General features: G+C 48.4%; 1 protein-coding gene across 3 annotated transcripts; it reads left to right on the plus strand.

Moving 5' to 3' along the window:
• Nucleotides 1-12,346: 12,346 nt before the first annotated feature.
• On the plus strand, nt 12,347-15,427 carry METTL21A (methyltransferase like 21A). Of its 3 annotated transcripts, none has more exons than XM_030018798.2 (3): nt 12,347-12,663; nt 13,829-13,940; nt 14,878-15,427. In XM_030018798.2, exons 1-3 carry the CDS (start codon nt 12,517-12,519, stop codon nt 15,015-15,017), a joined length of 399 nt encoding a protein of 132 aa, XP_029874658.1. In that variant the 5' UTR covers nt 12,347-12,516; the 3' UTR covers nt 15,018-15,427. The 3 variants fall into 3 exon arrangements, with proteins under 3 accessions (XP_029874658.1, XP_029874657.1, XP_029874656.1); XM_030018797.2 differs by having other exon boundaries at nt 12,355-12,663; nt 14,972-15,427; XM_030018796.2 differs by having other exon boundaries at nt 12,369-12,663; nt 14,951-15,427.
• Nucleotides 15,428-19,710: the final 4,283 nt, after the last annotated feature.

Below are 19,710 nucleotides of genomic sequence, written 5' to 3' on the forward strand. Positions count from 1 at the left end.
CCCCCTCCCGCCCCAACGGCCGCGCGAGCCCCCCCGCCGCCTCTTGCGCGCGGCGAGCAACAGACCTCGCGCGAGCGGCCACCTTCCCCCGCGCCGGGGGAGGGGCGGGGGGAGACCGGGGTGGGGGTGGGGGGGAGGCCCGGCCCCGCCTCGCTCCCACCCAATCGCCTCCCGCCGGCGCGCCGCGTGACGCCGCTCCGCCAATGGGCGCGGGGCTCGTCACGCGGCCCCCGCCGCGCCCTTCCTGGCCTGCCCTTTTCCTTCCCCACGCGCACACGCACACGCAGCGCCGGCCGCGGGCCCTCGGCCACGCCCCGCGGCCCGCCCCCTGGCTGGGCCACGCCCCCGGCCACGCCCCCCCGGGAGCGGCTGGCTGGCGCTGCCCGGCCGCGCACGTGCTGCCGCCGCGGCAGCAGCAGTATGAAAGTAATAATGAAATCGTTAGAAGCAATACTATAGCGTAATCAAATAACACATAAATGTATTAATAAATAATAACATTGATAACCTCCCGCCTGTGTGCCGCCTCCGCGGTGGCCGCGTACAGCGGTCCGGAGAGGCTCGGTAAGGGATGCAGGCAGCCTCGGGTGCTGCACTTGTAAGCTTAAAAGGTTGTTTCCGAGTCTCGCCGGCTCTTTCCCCCCATACTCACAGTGAAACCTTTGAAACAGGGCTTCTGGGGGGGTCTGGGGTGCTTCGCCCACCTGTCCCCGTGCCTGCTAAGCGGGCGGCTCGCGTTGCCGGGTGCCCGGCCGGGCTGGGGCTTGCGGCGGCCGCCTGGGCGCCCTGCGGGCGGCTCTGGTGACTTTACGGTGAAGTCCCGCGAGCAGTCGAGCATAAGCAACGCTTACAGTGCCCGCTGGGATTCCCGGGGACTTTCGTTTCGCTGTTCTGAAAGTCTCCAGCAGCTGCGGTTTTGCTGGGTGAGCCTCTGCTACCTGAGAGCTTCTCAGAGGACTGGAATGCTCAAATACACCGCGGGGAAGATGGCTTAGAGGGCAAGATACCCACAGCAGTCAGAGGCCCTGATAAGCACGAACGCGCGTCGTTCTGCAGTGGGTCACCTCACGGTCGCTACAAAAATTTAACTCTGGCCCCTGATAAGAAGAATGGCTCCGCAGAAGACTTAAGAACACACAAAGTATTACAAAACGCTGCTATCGTGCTGGCAGTTATTCCAGAGGTAGGCAGGCTCAGGGTTTCACTCCATTCTGTAGGACAAATCCTAACGTTGGCTCTCCCGTGTGATCGTGTACGCAGAGTTTTCAGACAAAACCGTGCCTAGTTTCTTTGAAGAGAGGAAGTCATAGGTGCTGCATTTCTGGACTCTGTGCAACTTAATTCCAGGCACAATAAAGGGAGGAACTAAATGATTTATAGTCTTACATGAGGATTATTCCCTCAGACTGATGAACCATACTTTTTCACTTGCCGGCAAGTTCTCTAAGCTGTGTTAGCTAAGCCTCTCTACATGCTACTGACAGTTTGTAAAGCCTTGTTACTCCAGAGAAACCTGACCTCGCTGTGGATTACATGAGGGCCTCAGAGAAGATTTGCTTTCAGCGCTTTTTGAACGGCTTCAGCCCGACGTCCCTCCGCAACCTCTGTACTCAGCTTGGAAAGCTGTAGGACAGCGGGTCTACTCCCACATCCAGGAAGGACCGGGAGTTAACCATCGGGTGGGACAGGAGGATCGCCTGAGTCGGGGAGGGGGGGGGAAGGAGCTTCACGCAAAACAGCCATTCAGAAGTTGGTGTTTTCTTCCCTCTGGCACTGCATCCACTGATTTTTGGTGAGGATGGCAGGGGAAGAGAAGAAAGCTGGAGGGTTGGTGTGGTTTAGTGAAGTAATTAATTCTCAACCAAGAATAAGAGCTGGCTTGCATCTGCACTATTTAATACTAAAACTGGTGTAATTTACCCTCTCACACCAGAAAAGCAATACCCGTACTTGTTTGCTGGCTGACTCTATTTTAAAAAGTGGCAGCGGCTGAGCAAGCTGCACTCCTGCTGGCAAGTCCAGCAGCTCAAAGCTGACGGAGGCAAGCCTGCTCCATCCGGAGCGGTGGGAGGACTCACGGGCAAATCTGCACATCTCAGCCAGACAGCCGTGACGCCGAGTGTCCATTTCTTAAACTGTGCCCATCCTGTTCCTTGCAGCTGCACCAGCGCATGCGATGGGGCTGCCCAGCTTCGGTGGAGGGAGGTAAAACCGCAGCAAGTGCCTCGTGGGATCCCAGCAGCAAGCTGGGGCCTCTGCTAAGTCTGGGCTTCGGAGCAGCCTCAGGGAGCCCTTTGCCAAAGCTGCAGTTTTGGGCAGTGGAAAATCCTTGTTCAAGGGTGAAAAAGAAGTGAGAAAGAGTGGCTCACCAGGCGTCTGAGCGCTGGGACCCAGCCATCGAGGGCAACAGCCAAAACGCCACATACTTGTCCCGATAAATGAAAAATGCTGGGAACTTGGAGTGGCTGGACTATGTGATGTGTCTCACTGCTATTTGGGCGTGAAGGTTTTGGTTCCTCTGCCTCTCAGAGGCTGAAGTTTCCCATGGGTCTTGTACTTGTTCTCAGTGTGTAATGCTCCAAAGGGGAAGAGACGAGGGCTGCTCTTCCCTAGCGCTAGCACTGGTGTAGAGTATCAGAATTTATACAAACATGCAGAGGGGGGAAAGAAACCAGTAGTCTGTTTCTCTGTATAGCCTTATTCAGGTAGGTCTTAAGCAAGAGGAAGCTGACTTTAATCCCTGGAAATCATAGAAACAGCAAACTGTCCCACCTCCCTGTCATTCCAGGAGAATTTAAGCTTCTGCTTCCACATAGCTCAGTACACCAGTAGAGAGTATTTTTCCATATCTGTGCATGTTTCCCTGTAGCTGCAGTAATGAGGAATATTCATTTTCCCCTCCATTTTGGCAAAGTAACTCTTAAAATCTTAATACAGATCTGATTTATCAGGGTAATATGACAAAACCTGTTGCTGTGTGTATTTTCTGCAGAACCAGGCAATCCTTTTAATAGGTATAGCCTGAGCAACGCCCTGCAGAGATGAAACACATTATCTTTTATTTATGCAGCTTAGCACTCTATTGACTGACTGCTATATCAATATACTGAATACCATCTATCATGATTTATTACTGGTCCTGGTTCTCTTCCTATTTTCCGTCTCGTCTTTTCTGCTGTTTTGCTTGATTTACCCCTGTGAATCATCAGACAGTTTCCATTATAAAAAAAAATCAATTACTTTGATGTACAATGGGCAGCACATACCTAGTTCCACATTTTGCATGATAAGTAGGCATTTCGGATGGCGGATCTTGGCAATAATGAATGCATAAGCTGAAAATAGCTTACTACAGACCGTTGAGATTCAACCCTTTTTCCTCCTGCTCCAAGAAGAGAGGTCTGTGCTGCGGGACCTGCAGTTACTGCCCCTTCTCTCTGAGCGGGGCACCCAGTGGGCAGCGACCCCCCCCCCTCGCTCACAGACACCAAATACTGTGCTTTTACATAATCCATTGGACTGAACCGTTTTCCACCCTGCTTGAAGCGTTTCCCATTAGTTGCAGTGTTTACTCCCCTCCTGGTTTCAGGGCTGGCCTGGTTCTCCATGGCTGCGGCTGGGATAGGGCAATTCCCAGTGTAGATGACGGTGCAAGGAGGCTGGGTCAGTTTTATTGAGCTCTCCTGATTACAGGTCTGGCCCATAAAGATTATTAAGTCCTATTGCAGAGTGTGGGTAACGCTGGCAAGCGCCCGTCCCACCAATAGCAGTGTGCCGTTTCTCCACCTTGCTTGGGAAGGACACTCCAGCTTCGAGGTCTACTGCGTGAAAACCTCCATGAAAGACAGACTTGCAAATTGATGGAAATGGGATTCCTGGGTGTATTTGCTTGCTCACTTCGAGCCAGAGGCAGACACTTGGGAAGAAGCCTGATCACGAGCTATGGCCTATTCTGAATGGGGCTCAAACTTGCATGTTTGCAGACAAAATTCAAACAAATCAGAAAGAACTTGTGTCATCCTCTGCACCGGGCAAACACTTCTTAAAATAGTTTTCTTATGGGACAAGAAAACAGTTTATCTCTCAGCTTTAAATGCATGCAGTATTTGTAGTTTGGATTAGCGCTGAGAATTCATGCTCAATTAACCTCTTGGGGATTACGTTTAGTTTCATTCGAACGCTGCCTTGGTGCTGCATTCAACCAGGGTAACTCAGGCAAGGAGGGCACAGAACAAAGTCCTGGATTTTAGGCAGGTGTGATCCTCAAATGGAGGTGTTCTGGGTTTTTAAATTCTCTCTCTTTTCTTGTTTCAGTTGCATATCTAACAGGTTTCAGTTGCTCAGTATGGGGAAGAAGGACCAGCTCTCAGCACTGTCCTGACAGTCGAGACATAAACACTTCCCCGCCGGAGGGCTGGCCAGGCTCTGAGCACAGAGCAGGGCGATGCGGCAGGAGCTGCCCTTGTGCTCCAGCCAGCGAACACGCGCCGTGCCCGGCTTGGCTCGGGGAGAGCATCCCCTCTTCCACCTGGCACCTATTCCACACGGAGGCAGCCATGCCTTAATGTGAAGACAAACGTTTCCCGGCGAGTGGGTTACAGCAGGTTTTCTTGCAAGGTGCCGCCCAGCTGAGCCGCAGCAGGCAGACTGGGGATTTGCAGTGCCCAGAGCATGGACAGATGTGGTCGGGGCAGGGACACAGGCCCTACAGCTGCCAGGGGCAAGATGTACCCCTCTGGAAACCAAGGGTAGGAGTAACTTCAGTTGGGTCCCTAGGTCTGTTCCTCAAAAGCATACTGCACCTTTCTCCCAGGGAACAGAGAGGAGCAGGGCAGCTTTTGACTTGTTCTGACATTGTAGGCTTACTTTTTTTTTTCCAACCTGAATCTTGCTTTTATGAAGATAAAAAGTAATTCTTTTGCATTTGTGTTCATAAAGAAAATGTGACCTAAATGTAACCTACAAAGTACTAAGCTCAAGGGTACTGACTGCTGAATGGATTCCAGCGGGTGTTAATGCCAGTGCGGATGGGAGTTTATAAATTTGACACTTAATGTCACTATTCCCTAAAGAGAGCAGGTTTGTTATACAGGCCTTCGTTCCTCCTCCAAGTGATGGCTCATGTTTAACTTTTAATAATGCGTGGTGGGGAGAGAGTGTGTTTGCTTTAATTTTCACAAAAGGGAAAGCAACTTTCCAAAATGTGGGAAACGAATCCTAATTCAAGCCCTCTGGGGAAGTTGCTGTAACCGCCAGGAGAACTCCACACAGGCTTTAAGGAAGGCCAGGCGGGATCCTGAAACAGACCCTAAGTCAGATTGTGATGACAGCTGAAGGAGGAGCAACCTATATTCCTGAGATGCAGAGATGAAAAAGACCTATGATTTATTCTGAAAATACAAAGGACCAGGTTCACTCCTCATGTGAGTCTAATGAGGTCAAAGGATCTATACCAGTGAGGAACGTACCCTGCCAACTACTGAATGCAGCTTCTGAGCTATAAGCTTAACTGTATGTATAATTATTTGCAGGGTGCATAATAAATGAAGACTGCCAGGCTTGACAGGACTAATATTAGTGCTACCAGCTGTGTTTTGGCTTGTGGGTTCACAGGGGAAGGTAATTCTGTCTCTTTACTTGGCCCGTTTGCCCCATACACGTGAGCCGCTGTCTGCTTGTGTTCAAAGGAACTCCACTTCTCAGACAAGTCTTTACATTTCCTGCGATGGTTACTTGTAGGTAGATCTGTGCATGTTTTTATTTAACTCCCTCTCTGAAAGCTTAGCACTTGCGTTCATAACCACACAGCACTGTAGCCCCTTGCTTCATGATGCTAAACCAGGCTTCCCTTCATCTGTGAGCAGCAGTATCCCTGAGAGGAGACATCTGAAACCATAGTTACCAGCCCCTATCTGAATGACGACTCTTGAAAAATTCCCAAACCCGAGGGTATGTTCTTCTTGCCCACAGCAACTGCAACAAGAAGCTGAGAATGTCCTAAAATGCTTGAAATTAAATTGTAGGATTTTCTGTAAACCATCCAGCTTCACAGTCACCATCAGTCCCAGAAATGGAGAATGGCTCCTTGCAAATACTCGGTTGTGCTTCACAGGGCCAAGAATCTTAAATCCTGTAAATTCTTCTGATACCTTCACTTTGACTTAGTACTGCACATGCCTTTCCAAGGCCATGTGCCTCCTTGTTTGTGTGCAGGACGATAACACCAGCTCTGGGATGTGTTTTGTTCAATTTCTCCCTTCTTAGAAAGTGTCCCAGCTGCAGGAGAAGGAGTGCTTACTGATCCTACTCTCAAGCAGTCTATGGATAACTTGGAGAAGTGCCAGGACTTTGTCTTTTCCTGGAAACATAGCTGCAGGAAGAATGAATCACCAGGTTGAACCTGTATAGCCAACTGAAAACAAAAGCTCAGACTTCTGTGTCTCACTGTTGCACATAATAGGGGGAAAAATAGGCATCCTGTTTTGAAATCCACTACCAGCTGACAGGACAAAAATATTGCATGCGGGTTTGTCTTTTGAAGCTGACAAGTAACATAAGACTATGGCCATTTAAGGGAAAAAGCCTGAAGCAAAACAGTAGTTAGGGAAATACAAAATTCCAATGGTTTTTGGGGAAAAAGCAACCAGTGAGGTTGTTCAGAACGCACAAGGTGGATTTTTAGTAGCCCTAAATTTTCACACTTTAAAATCTTCTGTACTACCCTTGGCTAGCGGTGAATACATGCAAACCAGGGCTGGGAGCCTGTGTTTCATAGCGTAAGGACAGACTGCAGTGCTGGTGTCATTGATTAAATCCGTCCTTTTGCCTCTGCAGCAATCTAAGATGTCATTACAGGCAATGCAGAGGCTTCTTGGCTAGCATGCGAGCATCTGGATCACTGCAGGGATACCAACAGCACAAACATATGGGAGTTAATGTTTCTTTACCTTAGCTTCTCTTTTCTGATCCTACCTTCATTTTGCCTTAAGGTAGAATAAAACTAGCTTCACAGTTATCAAATGCTAAGGTAGAGTTAATGGAGACTTAGTATCTGAGAAGAGAATTCGAGATGTGCTGAAGCCAAGCAAGACGGAGGCCTGCAAAGCTGTACTTTGAGTGCTCTTGGGCACAGGGCTGGCAGAACTACTGTTTTGATGTATCAAGTGTTAGAAATAGCTGTTACTGCAGGTCATGGATACAAATTTCCTATGAGGAAAAGAAAAATGCTTTTCAGTATTTTAACACAAACATTAACATGGATGTGCCACGTAATTCAGAAGAGTCAAACTGCACGCGTAAGCCCTATAGTAAGTTTGTTTAGGGCAAACTTCTAAAGGTTTAATTCCAACCCTGGGCCACCAAAGCCTGGAGGGAGGCTCTGAGGAGCACTTTCTATTAGCTTTAAGGTACCTGAAACTGTTTAGACTTGCTTCTTCTCCTTTGTCTTATAAGGAGTGGAGAAGAGAAACACTGCCAATGCCATTACAAATAACACTAAAACCCCCACATTTTTCGTAAACTTGGATTCTGCTTGGTTTTAAAAGGTAACCTTTGCACTGAGGCAGATGCCCTAGCATCTATATGAATGCTATAGCTGTTGTCTGCCTGTCCATATAGTTGTTTCTAAATTGTTTTAAATTAGTTGTTGTTAACTAGTTTTAAATTAATAAAGTGCACTGCTTGCACTGCAATTTCCTCTCCAATTATATAACACCGCACCTATAGAGCACACCAGAAATTGGCGACCTAGCGTTAAGCCTCTAGATCCATACTCAGGCCCCATAAAAGGGAGGTTTTTGCAGCATTTTCCCCCTCCCCAGTATCCCACATGCCAGACACACGTTACCCTGGCCTACAACCATCAACCGGCTGCAACGAGTACAGAAGCCGCTGGCAGAGGAGGGAAATCCCAGCACCGCGCTCACAGGAGCACTGCCGGAGCAGCCCTTCCCGGTGTGCACCGATGCCTGCTCACCTGTCAGTCGCGCTCGGGTGGCTTAGGGACTCTCCCACCATGAGACCCAACACAGGGCATCTCACGGGCTGGAAGTCCAGCAGCTGGGGACATGGGTAAGGCTGTAGGTCTGTGAACATCTCAAAGCGCAGTGACAAGTGGAGGAGGTTTCCAGCAAATGAAGTGCAGCTGGAACTGCAGTGGTTGCTTGCAAAGAAGAGCTTGCTCATTTTGCTTTTTGTTCCTTAATTAAAACTTCAGAATAATGTCAGCTTTCAGACCTGCAAGGCCTTTGAGAGATCAGTCAAATAATTCCCCTAAAAGCCAAGTGATCTTTCTGTAAAAAGACATTTTAATAAACGTGGCGGTTACATATGACAGTTTATCAAGATGCAAGGTTGAAGGCGTGAATGTAATGTTACTGATGGGAACTATTCCCCCTTCAGAGGCTCCAGAAACTTCCTGCCTTTCAGCTCAAGCACTTATGAAATTATACATCTTCATATTTTTAATCATTACTTCCATTGTTTAATGTAACTCTGTGTGTAAAGGAAATTACACCCTAGATCAGACCATACATTTACTTCAATACTTAACGTTTTTTGCAAGGATCCTGCTGAAGCAGCAAGTTATAAGGTCTACTGATAACCTGTCAGTTTCTGCAGAAACTTAAGTTTTTATTTTTCATTCACCCCATTGGTTTCAAAGATGATCCAGATCAGTTCAAGCTGAGGCTGTCTTAATTCTGCAACTGCAAGCTGTCATCAGCCAAATGAATCTCTGGTTTATTCCCTTTGTATTTAACAGCAAATGATTCACCACCCCATCTATCTTACTGGCGTGGAGAACCTGGAAGCTACTGGTGAAGATAAAATGTAAAAATTGTTAAATCATTTCACTGCTAGTCATTTGAATGGCCACTTATGGTGATACTTAGTGAGAAAGATGGCTTTCTTTTCCAGGTTTTTCTCCAAGCCTTGTGTTCGTTTGGTTGATGAAAGCTCTTAGCAAAATAGATATTTGTCCAAACTTTACTTCAAAGACAGTTTTCATACTTCCGTGGAATGACAACCAGAAGTAGCTGCTATTTATTTAGAGAAGAAAGGATTAAACATGTACGACCAGAAGTTTCTACACAAATGTAGAACAGAACCATTTGGAATAAGGCGTTGCTGTCAGAGGGTTATCAACAACACAGGTTTCTAGATAGAGCTTAAAAAAAAAATCAGATTGTTTCTATTTATACCTGCCTTTGCCTTGGTAACCAGAGACTGCGTGAGGGATGCAGTATTTTTCCCACATCATGGATGGCTCCAAAATCCATGCGCAGCTATGTGGTACATGCAGTGTCTGAAGAACTATCACAAGAACTGTCACATTCATTTCTAAGACAGGATTTTAAATATTAAGCAGGAAAGAGAAGATTTCAGAAAGGGAGGTATATTAGTACAGCTTCAAAATAATTTGTACTCATTTCTGTCTCATCTGCTTGATTCTTTGATCTTCTAAGTATTACAAGGACCGTTGCTCTTAAACACTTTTTCTTAATTACCCCAAGGAGCTTACCTGCATCTGAGGTAGCAGGATTTATGTATAATTGGACACATTATGCCTGCTCTATCAAGTAGTTGAATGAAATAAGAATGGACTTGAATCGGTGTTTCTTTATACTTTTAACTCATTCTTGCTTACCTTAAAATCAGCTTCTTCCTACCTTGCAAGTTTATCTGCAGCTTAGGTGTCCTTATAGTCTTCTGCAGTGTTTAAAAGCTGAACCAGGCTATGTTCCTGCAACTTTATTGTTGCGCTAAGGTCTAGCCCTGCTGGGAGAAAAAGCACTTCAGTTCTGGGCAACTGTTTCAACCGTAGTCTTTGTTGTTGCATTTTCCTTATTCTTTTACTGTCAGGAAGGGTGGAAGAAACTAAGTCTCTTTCTCTGCCATTATAATACCTAGGTACTGTATCTTCTTACAAAATGGATATGGAAAGGGGAAAGCAGGTAAATATAGGCTTAGAATGAGTATGGGGAATCAGGGCCCTTACTGAACTTCTAGGGGACTTGCTTCCCTTCTAATAGCTTCAATACCCAGTTACGATCCGGAAATTAATTTCTGATCTCCTGTCTAAGGCTCATGGAAGTCAGTGCCAAAGTAACGTTAGCAGGGAAGAAGGGTAAATACTTCTGGGAAGTAAGGCAGGATTGGTAGAGAACCTGCTGGGCTCCAAAGATATTCAGGGATATCTGACTTATAAAAACACATTCTTGGAATAAAAGCACTCGCTGCATTATCATCTTTGGGAACAAATGTGCAAATTTTCACATACAGCCTTTTTTCACTCTAGTTGCTATTCAGCCAGACCCTTGGTCTCATGAAATACTGCAGGGGAAGAAAATTGATCTGGGTGGGGGGAAGGGAGGCAGTTGGGAGCACTGGAGCCCTGCCGCATCTCGGTTGGCGATCCCAGGGCTGGCATGTGGTGCGGGAAGTGGAGGCAAAAGCTTTGTGCCATTTGGGAGTTTCCCTCTATTTGCCTGATGGCGTAGTTTAGGCACAGCGTTAAGTGATTCAAAAACTCATCCAAGCAGAGTTCTCATTTCAAGTGTAATCATTCCCATTGCTTTTCCCACACCGCCTATATAAATAATTGAAAAAATAATCGAGATAATAGCACAAGCAGTTTCAAACTCTCAAAAGCAGGAGCAGTGGCAAGAGATCAGCACTTTAGGACATAAAACCACAGTATGCTGAATCATCGCACCCGCTCTGGCATGTTTATGAGGAGAACTCTGAGTTGCCATAAGACAAGTATGAACTGGTTTGGGGCAAGTGAAATTCTGGTTTCCATTCCCCTACAGCAGCAGAACCCTAAAACCAAGCTTTAGTTCCTGCTACCCCTGTGCAGCCTGTAACACTCCTCCACAAAGGCGTTCATGAATCTCGAGCCACTCTGTTGAAATCAACAGTTTTTAGATGTAACCACATTTGCTTTTGTCCACCAGCCAGATTTGCTGCTCCCTGTGGGAAAGAGTGGGGATGTTTTCTGGAGCTGGTTACACTCCCCAACTTTGAGGGCCAGCCTTGCCCCGTCGGTGGTGATGCCGGGAGCTGCCAAGCCATGCAGCCACTGGAGATGGGTGCAGGGAAGGCATGCTGCTCCCCTGCCCTGCTCCCCCACGTGTGGCCCTTCGCACGCAAGGCCTGGCCCGTCTCCGGGGCTGAGGAGCATGGCTGGAGGTCTTGCGCCTTTTTGTGGAGTACCTGCAGCAGCGCCTCCAGGCAGCCAGAGCGCAAGCGCTGCCAGGATGCTTCCCCGGCCCTCCCGAGGCCTTTAGCAGTCTTTGGAGCAAGTTCAAGTAACTGGAGATGGAGATACACAAAGGAGAGGAGCACTGTGTTGTTTTGCCAAACGAGAGATTAAATGGAGCCAAAGGTAAAGAGAAGCCCATGCACAAACAATGCCGCAGGAGCGGTACCGCCACACCACCAGCTGAGAGCAACTTTGGCTTTACTGCCTTGGTCAACGCTCTGACCGAGGTGCTCAAGAAGAGTTGTGTTTCTGCGATGGTTACCCAGTTATTGGGGGACCGCTTCCAGGCTGGTGATGAGCGCTTGCAGAGACAGTGTTCACTGCGGCAGCAGTGGAGGACGAGGCCGGTGGGCTGGACAAACGCCTTCCCTTTGCGCTGCCTTCCAAACCCCCCCGCAACAAAAGCCATGAGCCGGAAGCACAGAGAGGCTGCGGGGACAGCAGAGAATGTCCCACAGAGCGTTTTGCACCTCGTAACTTTTTGCGTGGCACGTAGGTCTGAAAATGCGAGAAGCCCCCCCCGTCCCCGTCCCCGTCGCCGTCCCCAGCCTCCCGCGGGAAGCAGCGTGGCGCTTGTCCCCTCCGGGGTGCCCCGAGGACCTCCCAGGGACGGGCGCAGGCACAGCCCTTACCCAGCCAGCAGCTTCCCAGTGCCACACACCACGCTGCCGAGAGCCCGCGGTGGCCGGCACCAGCCCCGGGCCGCCGGCATCGCCCTGCGGACGGCCACGGCTTGCGTTCTGCCTTGCCTGGCCGCTCCCCCCCCGCCCCGCCCCGCTCTCCCGCCGTGGCTGAGCGGCAGGAGCGCTCGGGAGCCCCCCCAGCCCCAGCCGCAGCCGCAGCCGCAGCCCTAGCCCTCTTCACCCGTCATTTGATCGCCCTCCCCGGCTCGCCGGGGGAGGCCGCTGAGCGCCGCCGGCCCCGCCGCCGTTCCCCAGCGGGGAGGCCGCACCCGCCCCCGGCCGCGGCGCTGGGGGCCGGGCCGGCCGCTCCGCGGCGGCCCCCAGGGCCTGCGACGCGTGAGTAGCGGCCGGGCCGGGCGGCGAGGGGCCGGGCCTTCCCCCGCCTTCGGCCAGGCCTCGGGCGGCGGCGCGGGGCGGAGCGGCCCCGGCCCCGGCCCCGGCGGCGGCCAGGCCGGGCCGGCGGGGGAGCGAGGCGCTCGCGGAGGGCCCGGCCGGCGGGGCTGGCTCCTGCCCGGCGGGCGCGGAGGCCGCGGGATCGGCGAGGCGGGGAGGCGCTCGGCCGGCGGCGGGATGGCCTTGGTGCCCTACGAGGAGGGGGCTGGCTGGGGAGCGCGGCAGCTGCACAGCCCGTCGGCCACTTACCGCTTCGCCAGCCACACCATCCGCCTCAGGCAGGACTGGCGGCGGCTGGGGGTGGCGGCGGTGGTCTGGGATGCGGTAGGTGCTCGCACCAAACGAAGTATTTCTGTGCTTGGTGGCGGCTGCCGGTAGCGCTTGCCCCAGCTTTCAGAACCACCTTAGAAAATTGTTTAACATTGAGTTGTTAAGGGAAGGCTTTTTTCCTGTAAGGGTTGTTTGGGTTTTTTTTACAAAAAGAAAACGTTAAACTCTGCTTTACCTTTTTTTTTTTTTTTTTCTCATAAGAGATCCTGGAGGGCTGCAGGGGAAACAGGTCACCTTAAACCCTGCACAGCCAGTGCCAAATACAGGAGGTAGTCTGGGTAACTGACAGAACTCTCACCCATTTCTTAACAGTGGCCGGTGATGTTTGCTTAACGCCCTTCAGAGCACAGTACAGACCTGCTGCTTGTAGCGTCGAGGACTGCTGATAGACTTATCTTGGGGATAAGAGCCGTCTGAAACAGAGGGGTTTGTGGCGGGCCCGAGGCTGCAGGGCAGTCGGTCGCAGTATCGCTGTGGGAATCCAAGGGCTTCCCGTCGGTCAGGTCTCTGTCCACACACAGATTGCACTTTTACCTCTAGCTTTAAAGAACAAGCGTAGCAATGTTAGCAAACTCCTGAAATGAATTGGTGCACAGGGCTGTTAGTCTTCCCTGACATCGTCTTTGACAGAACTTGCTATGGAGAGCGCTCCTTGTCAAGATTTCTGTAAAATACAACACACGTTAGATACAAACAGATAGAAGTGTTATTACTTTACTCTCCCTATGTCCCTCCTGATGGCATGCCAGTGTTGGGCAGAAACCTTCTGAAATACCACGCAAGATACTGTGAAACCTTATCTTGCACTTCTGCAATACTGTGTTCCTTCACCGGTGTTTGACATGCCCCAGCTTTTCCTTTCCAAATGCAACTCTTTCTGCCTCCTGTTATGTTTGGGGGATTCATGAAGCAGTGTTGCTACATCTGAGTTGTAGTCTCCGTGGTTCTTTTTTGCTTTTGCCTATAAGAGTCTTATGTAAAACTCATAAAAAGACCACACGTGCACACAAGACGTGGAGGAGAGCTGAACAAAGTCTTACTACAGACCTGAAGTGCCTGATCCTTCCCATAACCTTCTCTCTCAGTGTAAATCAGAAATCCAGTGTTCGGTATGACTGAAATGAGCCCTGTGCTTAATTGCCCTTGTCTCTTGGTTTAGGCTGTTGTCTTGTGTGCTTATCTGGAGACGGGAGGCATTGATCTCGGGGATCGGTCTGTGATCGAGCTGGGAGCTGGAACTGGATTGCTGGGAATAGTGGCCACATTATTAGGTAAGGGCGTTTTTTTGTTTGTTTAAAGCAATTTACAACTGTAGTAAAACTGGCACTTTAACATCTACATGCCTGGTAGAAGTTAACACCAAAGCTACATACGTGAACTGTGATGTTTCCTGTCTGAGTCATCCTCCTTTCTTGTTAGACTTCAGAGCCTGCTGCGTTATTTATTGTAGCGATGGTGCCACTGCAGTTTACTTTACGGTGGGACCCTGTTAAGGCTGACGCCTGTTACCATGGCACTCAGCTCAGCAGCATCAAGTTCTGTAGCTATTCTCCCCCAGGGAGCAAGTGCTGTGCTTAGTTTTCCACTTGTGCTCATAAAAGCTACAGACAGAAACCACTCTCTGAGCTTGCGTAAGCCTTGTTAGTCTATCTTACAGACAGGGAAAGCAAGGTCTGGAGAAATGAAGTGATTTGCCTGTGATCTGTCTGTGGCTGAGGCAGGGACTGGGTACTATGTTAAATTTGCGCTAACTGTCCCAGGTTAACTTTGTAATTCAAAGCTCCAGTGGCTGTGGAAGGTGCCTATTGAAATAATAAAAACAAAGCAGTTTGACAAAATACAATCACGCCGTGCAACATCACACAGGCATAACTTTTGTCTGACCTGTGAAAGAGGCTCTCTAGCTGCCTCTCTCATACTGAACAAATACAGAATTGTAACAATCCCTGTAACTTACTCTGTCACCTATGGAAAGGCAGAAAGTAACTTCTCTACTTTGACGCACTAAGAAGAAGCTCCAGAAAACACTTTTTCTTCCCTACCCAACTTAATCTTCATGTGGAGTATACTTTATATTGTTAAGTGACTGATGAAGGGTAGGCTGTATGTAGATAGTGGGCTTTTTGCTTGTTTTGTTCTTTTGTTTGTTTTTAATCAGGCAGCTCAGGGGAATTGTTAAAGTTTAACAGGAAATAAGGAGCCTCTTAGAGCACTGTATTCCAAATGCTATATTTATGGACATTGATTATATGTCTGAGACATATACTCCTGTATCACTTAGGTGCTCGTGTTACCATCACAGACAGGGCGGCAGCACTGGAGTTCCTGGAGTCAAACGTACAGGCTAACTTACCTTCTGAACTACGTCCGAGAGCTGTGGTGAAGGAACTGACGTGGGGAAAAGACCTGGGTAACTTCCCTCCAGGAGCATTTGACTTCATCCTGGGTGCAGACATCGTGTATCTGGAAGAAACTTTTGCAGAACTGCTTCAGACGCTGGAGCACCTGTGCTCAGAGCAAACTGTGATTCTTCTTTCCTGTCGTATCCGCTATGAACGGGATCACAAATTCTTGAAGATGCTGAGGGGCCATTTCTCTGTATATGAGGTCCACTATGATTCCAGTAAGGATGTTCATATCTACAAAGCACAGAGGGGTAGTCGCAAGGATGACTTTTGACTCTGTGCTTTGTTAGTAAATTACCGATGCTGTTCAATCCTCACCTTGTTTCTACTCAATACACTTGTTCCTAAGCATATAATTGCTGTTGTGTTATTTCACTGGCTTCTTGTTCTGATGGTCTTGTCTGATCACTTGGTCTTATGCAGCAAAGATTGTACTTCTGTTCTGCATATTGAACGAACCTCTGCTTCATTTCTCAGTAGAGTTGTATAAGGTCTTCCACTGACTTTTTATCAAACATAATTTTTGAAGCTGATTAAGATGCAGAAATCTCCAGGCATCAAAAATGTCATCAAAAGATCTGCTGTTTAAAATCAAACCACAATTAATTTCTGTGGGAAACTTAGAGTGTTTTTTTCCCCCCTGTTATCACTTTAACTCTAGAAAAGTAAAAGTGGATGAAATATAAGCTAAGACTCCAGCGCTAAATGCTTTAACTCTTCAGGCCTTCTGCATCTTAAAAATTGCGGTAAAAGAAGTCACTTGAAGGGCAAAACCAACAAAGGCAGCTGCTATAAAGTTGTTCTATTGCTGTCACTGCTGAATTGAAGAGCCATGGGGAAACAAAGAACAAGGGTGGTGCCTGTTTTGGGAACTAGTATGGCAGAGTAAGCCAACTTAGAACTATCAATCAGCGGTGTTTTTACCTGACTTGCAAGCATGGAGGCTATGCCTGCAGTACTGAAGCAGTCATGGTTCTTGGGTTGTCCCTAACAAGATAACTTCCCCTCGTACAGATAAGGCTCCTTGGAGCAGATACACATGCACCTGTGCCAGTCCTTGACTCTCAAACTACCGTTAAATAATGTACTTTCTGCCTTTTTTGTGGCTCACTCTGTCTCTGAGAGCTGTTATTTAGGAGAGGAGGGTGCTGCTGTAAAGGCTTTGTAGCTAGGCGAGTACTTATTCTTGTATTACTTAGACCTTGGGGCAGTGTCTAGATTTCGGCATGCTTTCTCTGCACAGTGGTAGTTAGATGCTGTTCTAAGTAACTGATTTCATACCTTGAGCTTGTAAAAACACCTCTGTGTGTTTATTCCACACGATCCTGTGTGAAAAATGCTGCAGCCTGGAATCTGTCTTGCACCAGCAGCAGCAGACTTCCTTCTCTTTCTAGTGGTGGAAGACTGAAACTGGTGAAAACAATGGGCTAACAGAAGATGGCTACGCTTCTAAATGCAGGCATTGCGATAGTACATTTTTTTTGGTGGATGTGGAACTTGTTTTTTCTTTAAACTTAACTTACAAAGCCTCAGGTCAGGTTCAGGCTTTACGTGTGTGCATGTCTTTGGCACTGGCAACAGCAAACACCAGCAGGGCCATGGATGTTAGGAGTTCTTCATCACTTCTGCTTCCATCAAACATCCTAACTGGAAAAGATGCAGAGGGACTGTGGTCCAGAAGTGATGTGCAGACTGTAATCTGGAAAGGACACATTTATCATTACAGCTGTCATGAATGAGGCCCGAAGGTCTCGTGCTTCATCCCTGGTGCATCTTTCGCATGTTTTCAGCTAAGTTCCTTGCTTGGCTCTGGACTCAGCTTGAGAGTTGCTGCTCTGAAACACTTGTTTACAACAGTATTCTCAGAAGCCACATGGTGTCACTAAAACAGCACTTACGCAGCTGGCTGGGGATTTGCCATCTGGAACTAGAGTTGAAGTCCCTTCGAGGGAAGGAAGACAGCACCTTTAATTAAAAACAGAACACGATATGAGCTTTAATGTGCCAGACATGGCTGCTTCTGTCCTATCAACTGGGTGAGCAATGGTTGAAAAAAATTACGAGCTCTCCCCACTCCCTCTAGCTCCAGTTTTTGGAGCTTGGCTGTAAGTTCTGACCACTCCTCGTCCTCCCCACTGGTCTTTCCTTGTCTCCGAGCTCGTCTGTGCTCACTGTGTATTAGGCTCCCTCCGGGCTGGAGCTGGCAGAAAGCAGCACGCTGGCGCTTGGGCTTGTGAGTGCATGTGACTTGGTCTGTGGGAAAAGCCTGCTACCTGACTGTGCTCGGCCCTCACAAGAGGCTGCAGCTTGCAATACTGGGAGCTTTAGCAGCTTGCGCTGTTGCCATAGTAGGACCACGCTTAAAAAGCATGCAATGAAGTGTAGGACAGAATAAAGCCTAGTGCAGCAACCTACACACTTTTAAGACGGAGGCTTTGCTCCAGGCCTTGCTTTGACCATAGTAAAAGTTTTGTACTTTTACAACAAATCAGTTTAATTGCATCTCTTTCTAATTGTTTAGCAGCTTTCAGTGTCTGTTTACCCATTGCTCCTGTTACAGCCCATAGCCTTCGTCCCAGAGCAGGCAGGTGCTGGAAGAGACCAGGCCTGGCTTCTTTTGCTCTGTTGCTGTTGCACACAGCAGCTGTGTGCAAACCCGAGGGAGTATGTTTGAAGGCTGAAGCAATGCTGCTGCCTGTAAGTAAATACTTGTGGAGAAAAGCATGAGATGACACTGGCCACTCAGGTGAGTGCCTTGCCCCTGACCTGCAGAGCTGAGCTCTTGGTGGCCCCTCCCCAGCTCAGCAAGTGGCACCCCCTCAAGGGGACACCTTCTCCTCTGACTGCTACTGGGGTGTGCGCGCTCCTTTAGATTCAGGAGACCAGACCCAGGAATACTGTGGTTAGGCCACAACCTCAAGCACGTTAGTTCTGGTTGCTTTTTAAGCTACAGTGTTTAGGGGCAGGCACCAACCACGAGAACGTAAGTCGGCTGAAACCTACAGCCCGTTCCCTCTGGGCTGTGCTAACGCCCACCAGCACCCAGGCAGTGAGCAGTGCCTTCCATTGTCCCAGGCTGGGCTTCGCAGCTTTTTATGTTCCCATCACACTTGGCTTCAGGGAGATTGTCAGGACTGAGCCACACTGGATGTGCAGGGCAGAAGTAGCAGGGACGTAACTGCCCGGTGAGTGAGCACACAGAGAGCAGCCCTCTGCGATGACACCTGCAAACTCCAGTGTCCTGACTGACTGGTCCCAGGTGACCTTCTGCTCTGGTATGAGATGATGCATGGTAATGCTTCAGCGGCTGGTTGGCAATTACACCAACACCCTGCCCAAGCACTTTCTGTCACCCTGTTCATGCAGGCACTAAAGAAGTCAGCATGATTCTTCTTCGGGTGGTTTCCGCTGCGTTGGTCCTGTTTTGTAACAGATGACGTGAACTCATCTGTAGAGAGGATGTGTTTGGGCACGGGTCCCTGAGTAGTGGGGCAATGCATAAATAGTCTCTTGAGAAACAAAATACTCACCCTAGGAAGAAGATCCAAGTCACAGGGAAGTGACCAGGTAAGACGTGAACATGCTGCGAGATTGTGAAACCACCCCTGAAACATGTCATTCTGCAAGGGAACAAACTTCTAAAATGTCATTGCAACTGAAGTCATGTTTGATTAATATTAAGACACAGAGTATGAAATCAGCTCTCTATCTTATGGACAAAGAGCTTCAAAGTGCAGCAGTGTCAGAAGAATCAGGTTCACCAGCTGACCTACTGACTGCCCAGGGATCTGTGTTACCCCATTCTTTTCACTGTGAAATTCAAGCCAAGCTGCATTTTTACCTCAGGGACTAACCCCTGTTTGGGATTCTCCTTCATTACTGAGATGTAGATTTTCCTGAGCAAGTACATGAATGGCATTATGAAAACGCTCAGTTGTGAAAACCACAAAATCCCAGCGATAATGAGCTGACCTTACTGCTTCCCCTTGATTTCACTGGAGGTGTGTTTACCTCTGTGCTGAATTTGTTCTTCTGGCTTTCATCCCAGTGTTTGGATCCAGCCTTGCAGATTACGTAATGGGGTTGTGATCCTTGCAGTGTTTGCTGCCTTCTGTTCTGCTCTGTTATTAACATCAGTAGTACACGGTTTACAGGAATGCTTAAAAGTGAGAAAGACAGCATATTTAAGCTGTGAATGGGAAAAGTCTTTCACACATTATTAAACAATGGAACTAAGTGCCACCAGAATGGATACTGGAAAGCAGGTTTAATAATATCAGAACTGGAAGAGAAACTTTGTTTTTCAGGACTTGAACCTCTCACTAATCTAATTCAATTTAATTAAGATTAAAAAAGCCTTCCCTTTGGGGAAAATTATCTCATGAATACTTACAGCAGGCCACAGATCATGAGAGGACAGAATAGTCTGCTTAAAATACGCCTTTTCCCATATTCCTGTCTAGCTACCATTTGCCACTAAATTAGTGTAAATGGAACATCCTGCTCAAAAAAGAGACTTTGTAGAGTTTTTTAAAGCATGTTTATGTGACTGCACATAAATGTTTGTGTAAAAAGGGAGTTGACAGTTTATACCACAAAGGTTACAGTAAGAAAAAGCACTTCTTTATGACAATAA

The sequence above is a fragment of the Aquila chrysaetos genome, chromosome 6, assembly GCF_900496995.4.
Source record: "Aquila chrysaetos chrysaetos chromosome 6, bAquChr1.4, whole genome shotgun sequence".
Lineage (NCBI taxonomy): Eukaryota > Metazoa > Chordata > Aves > Accipitriformes > Accipitridae > Aquila > Aquila chrysaetos.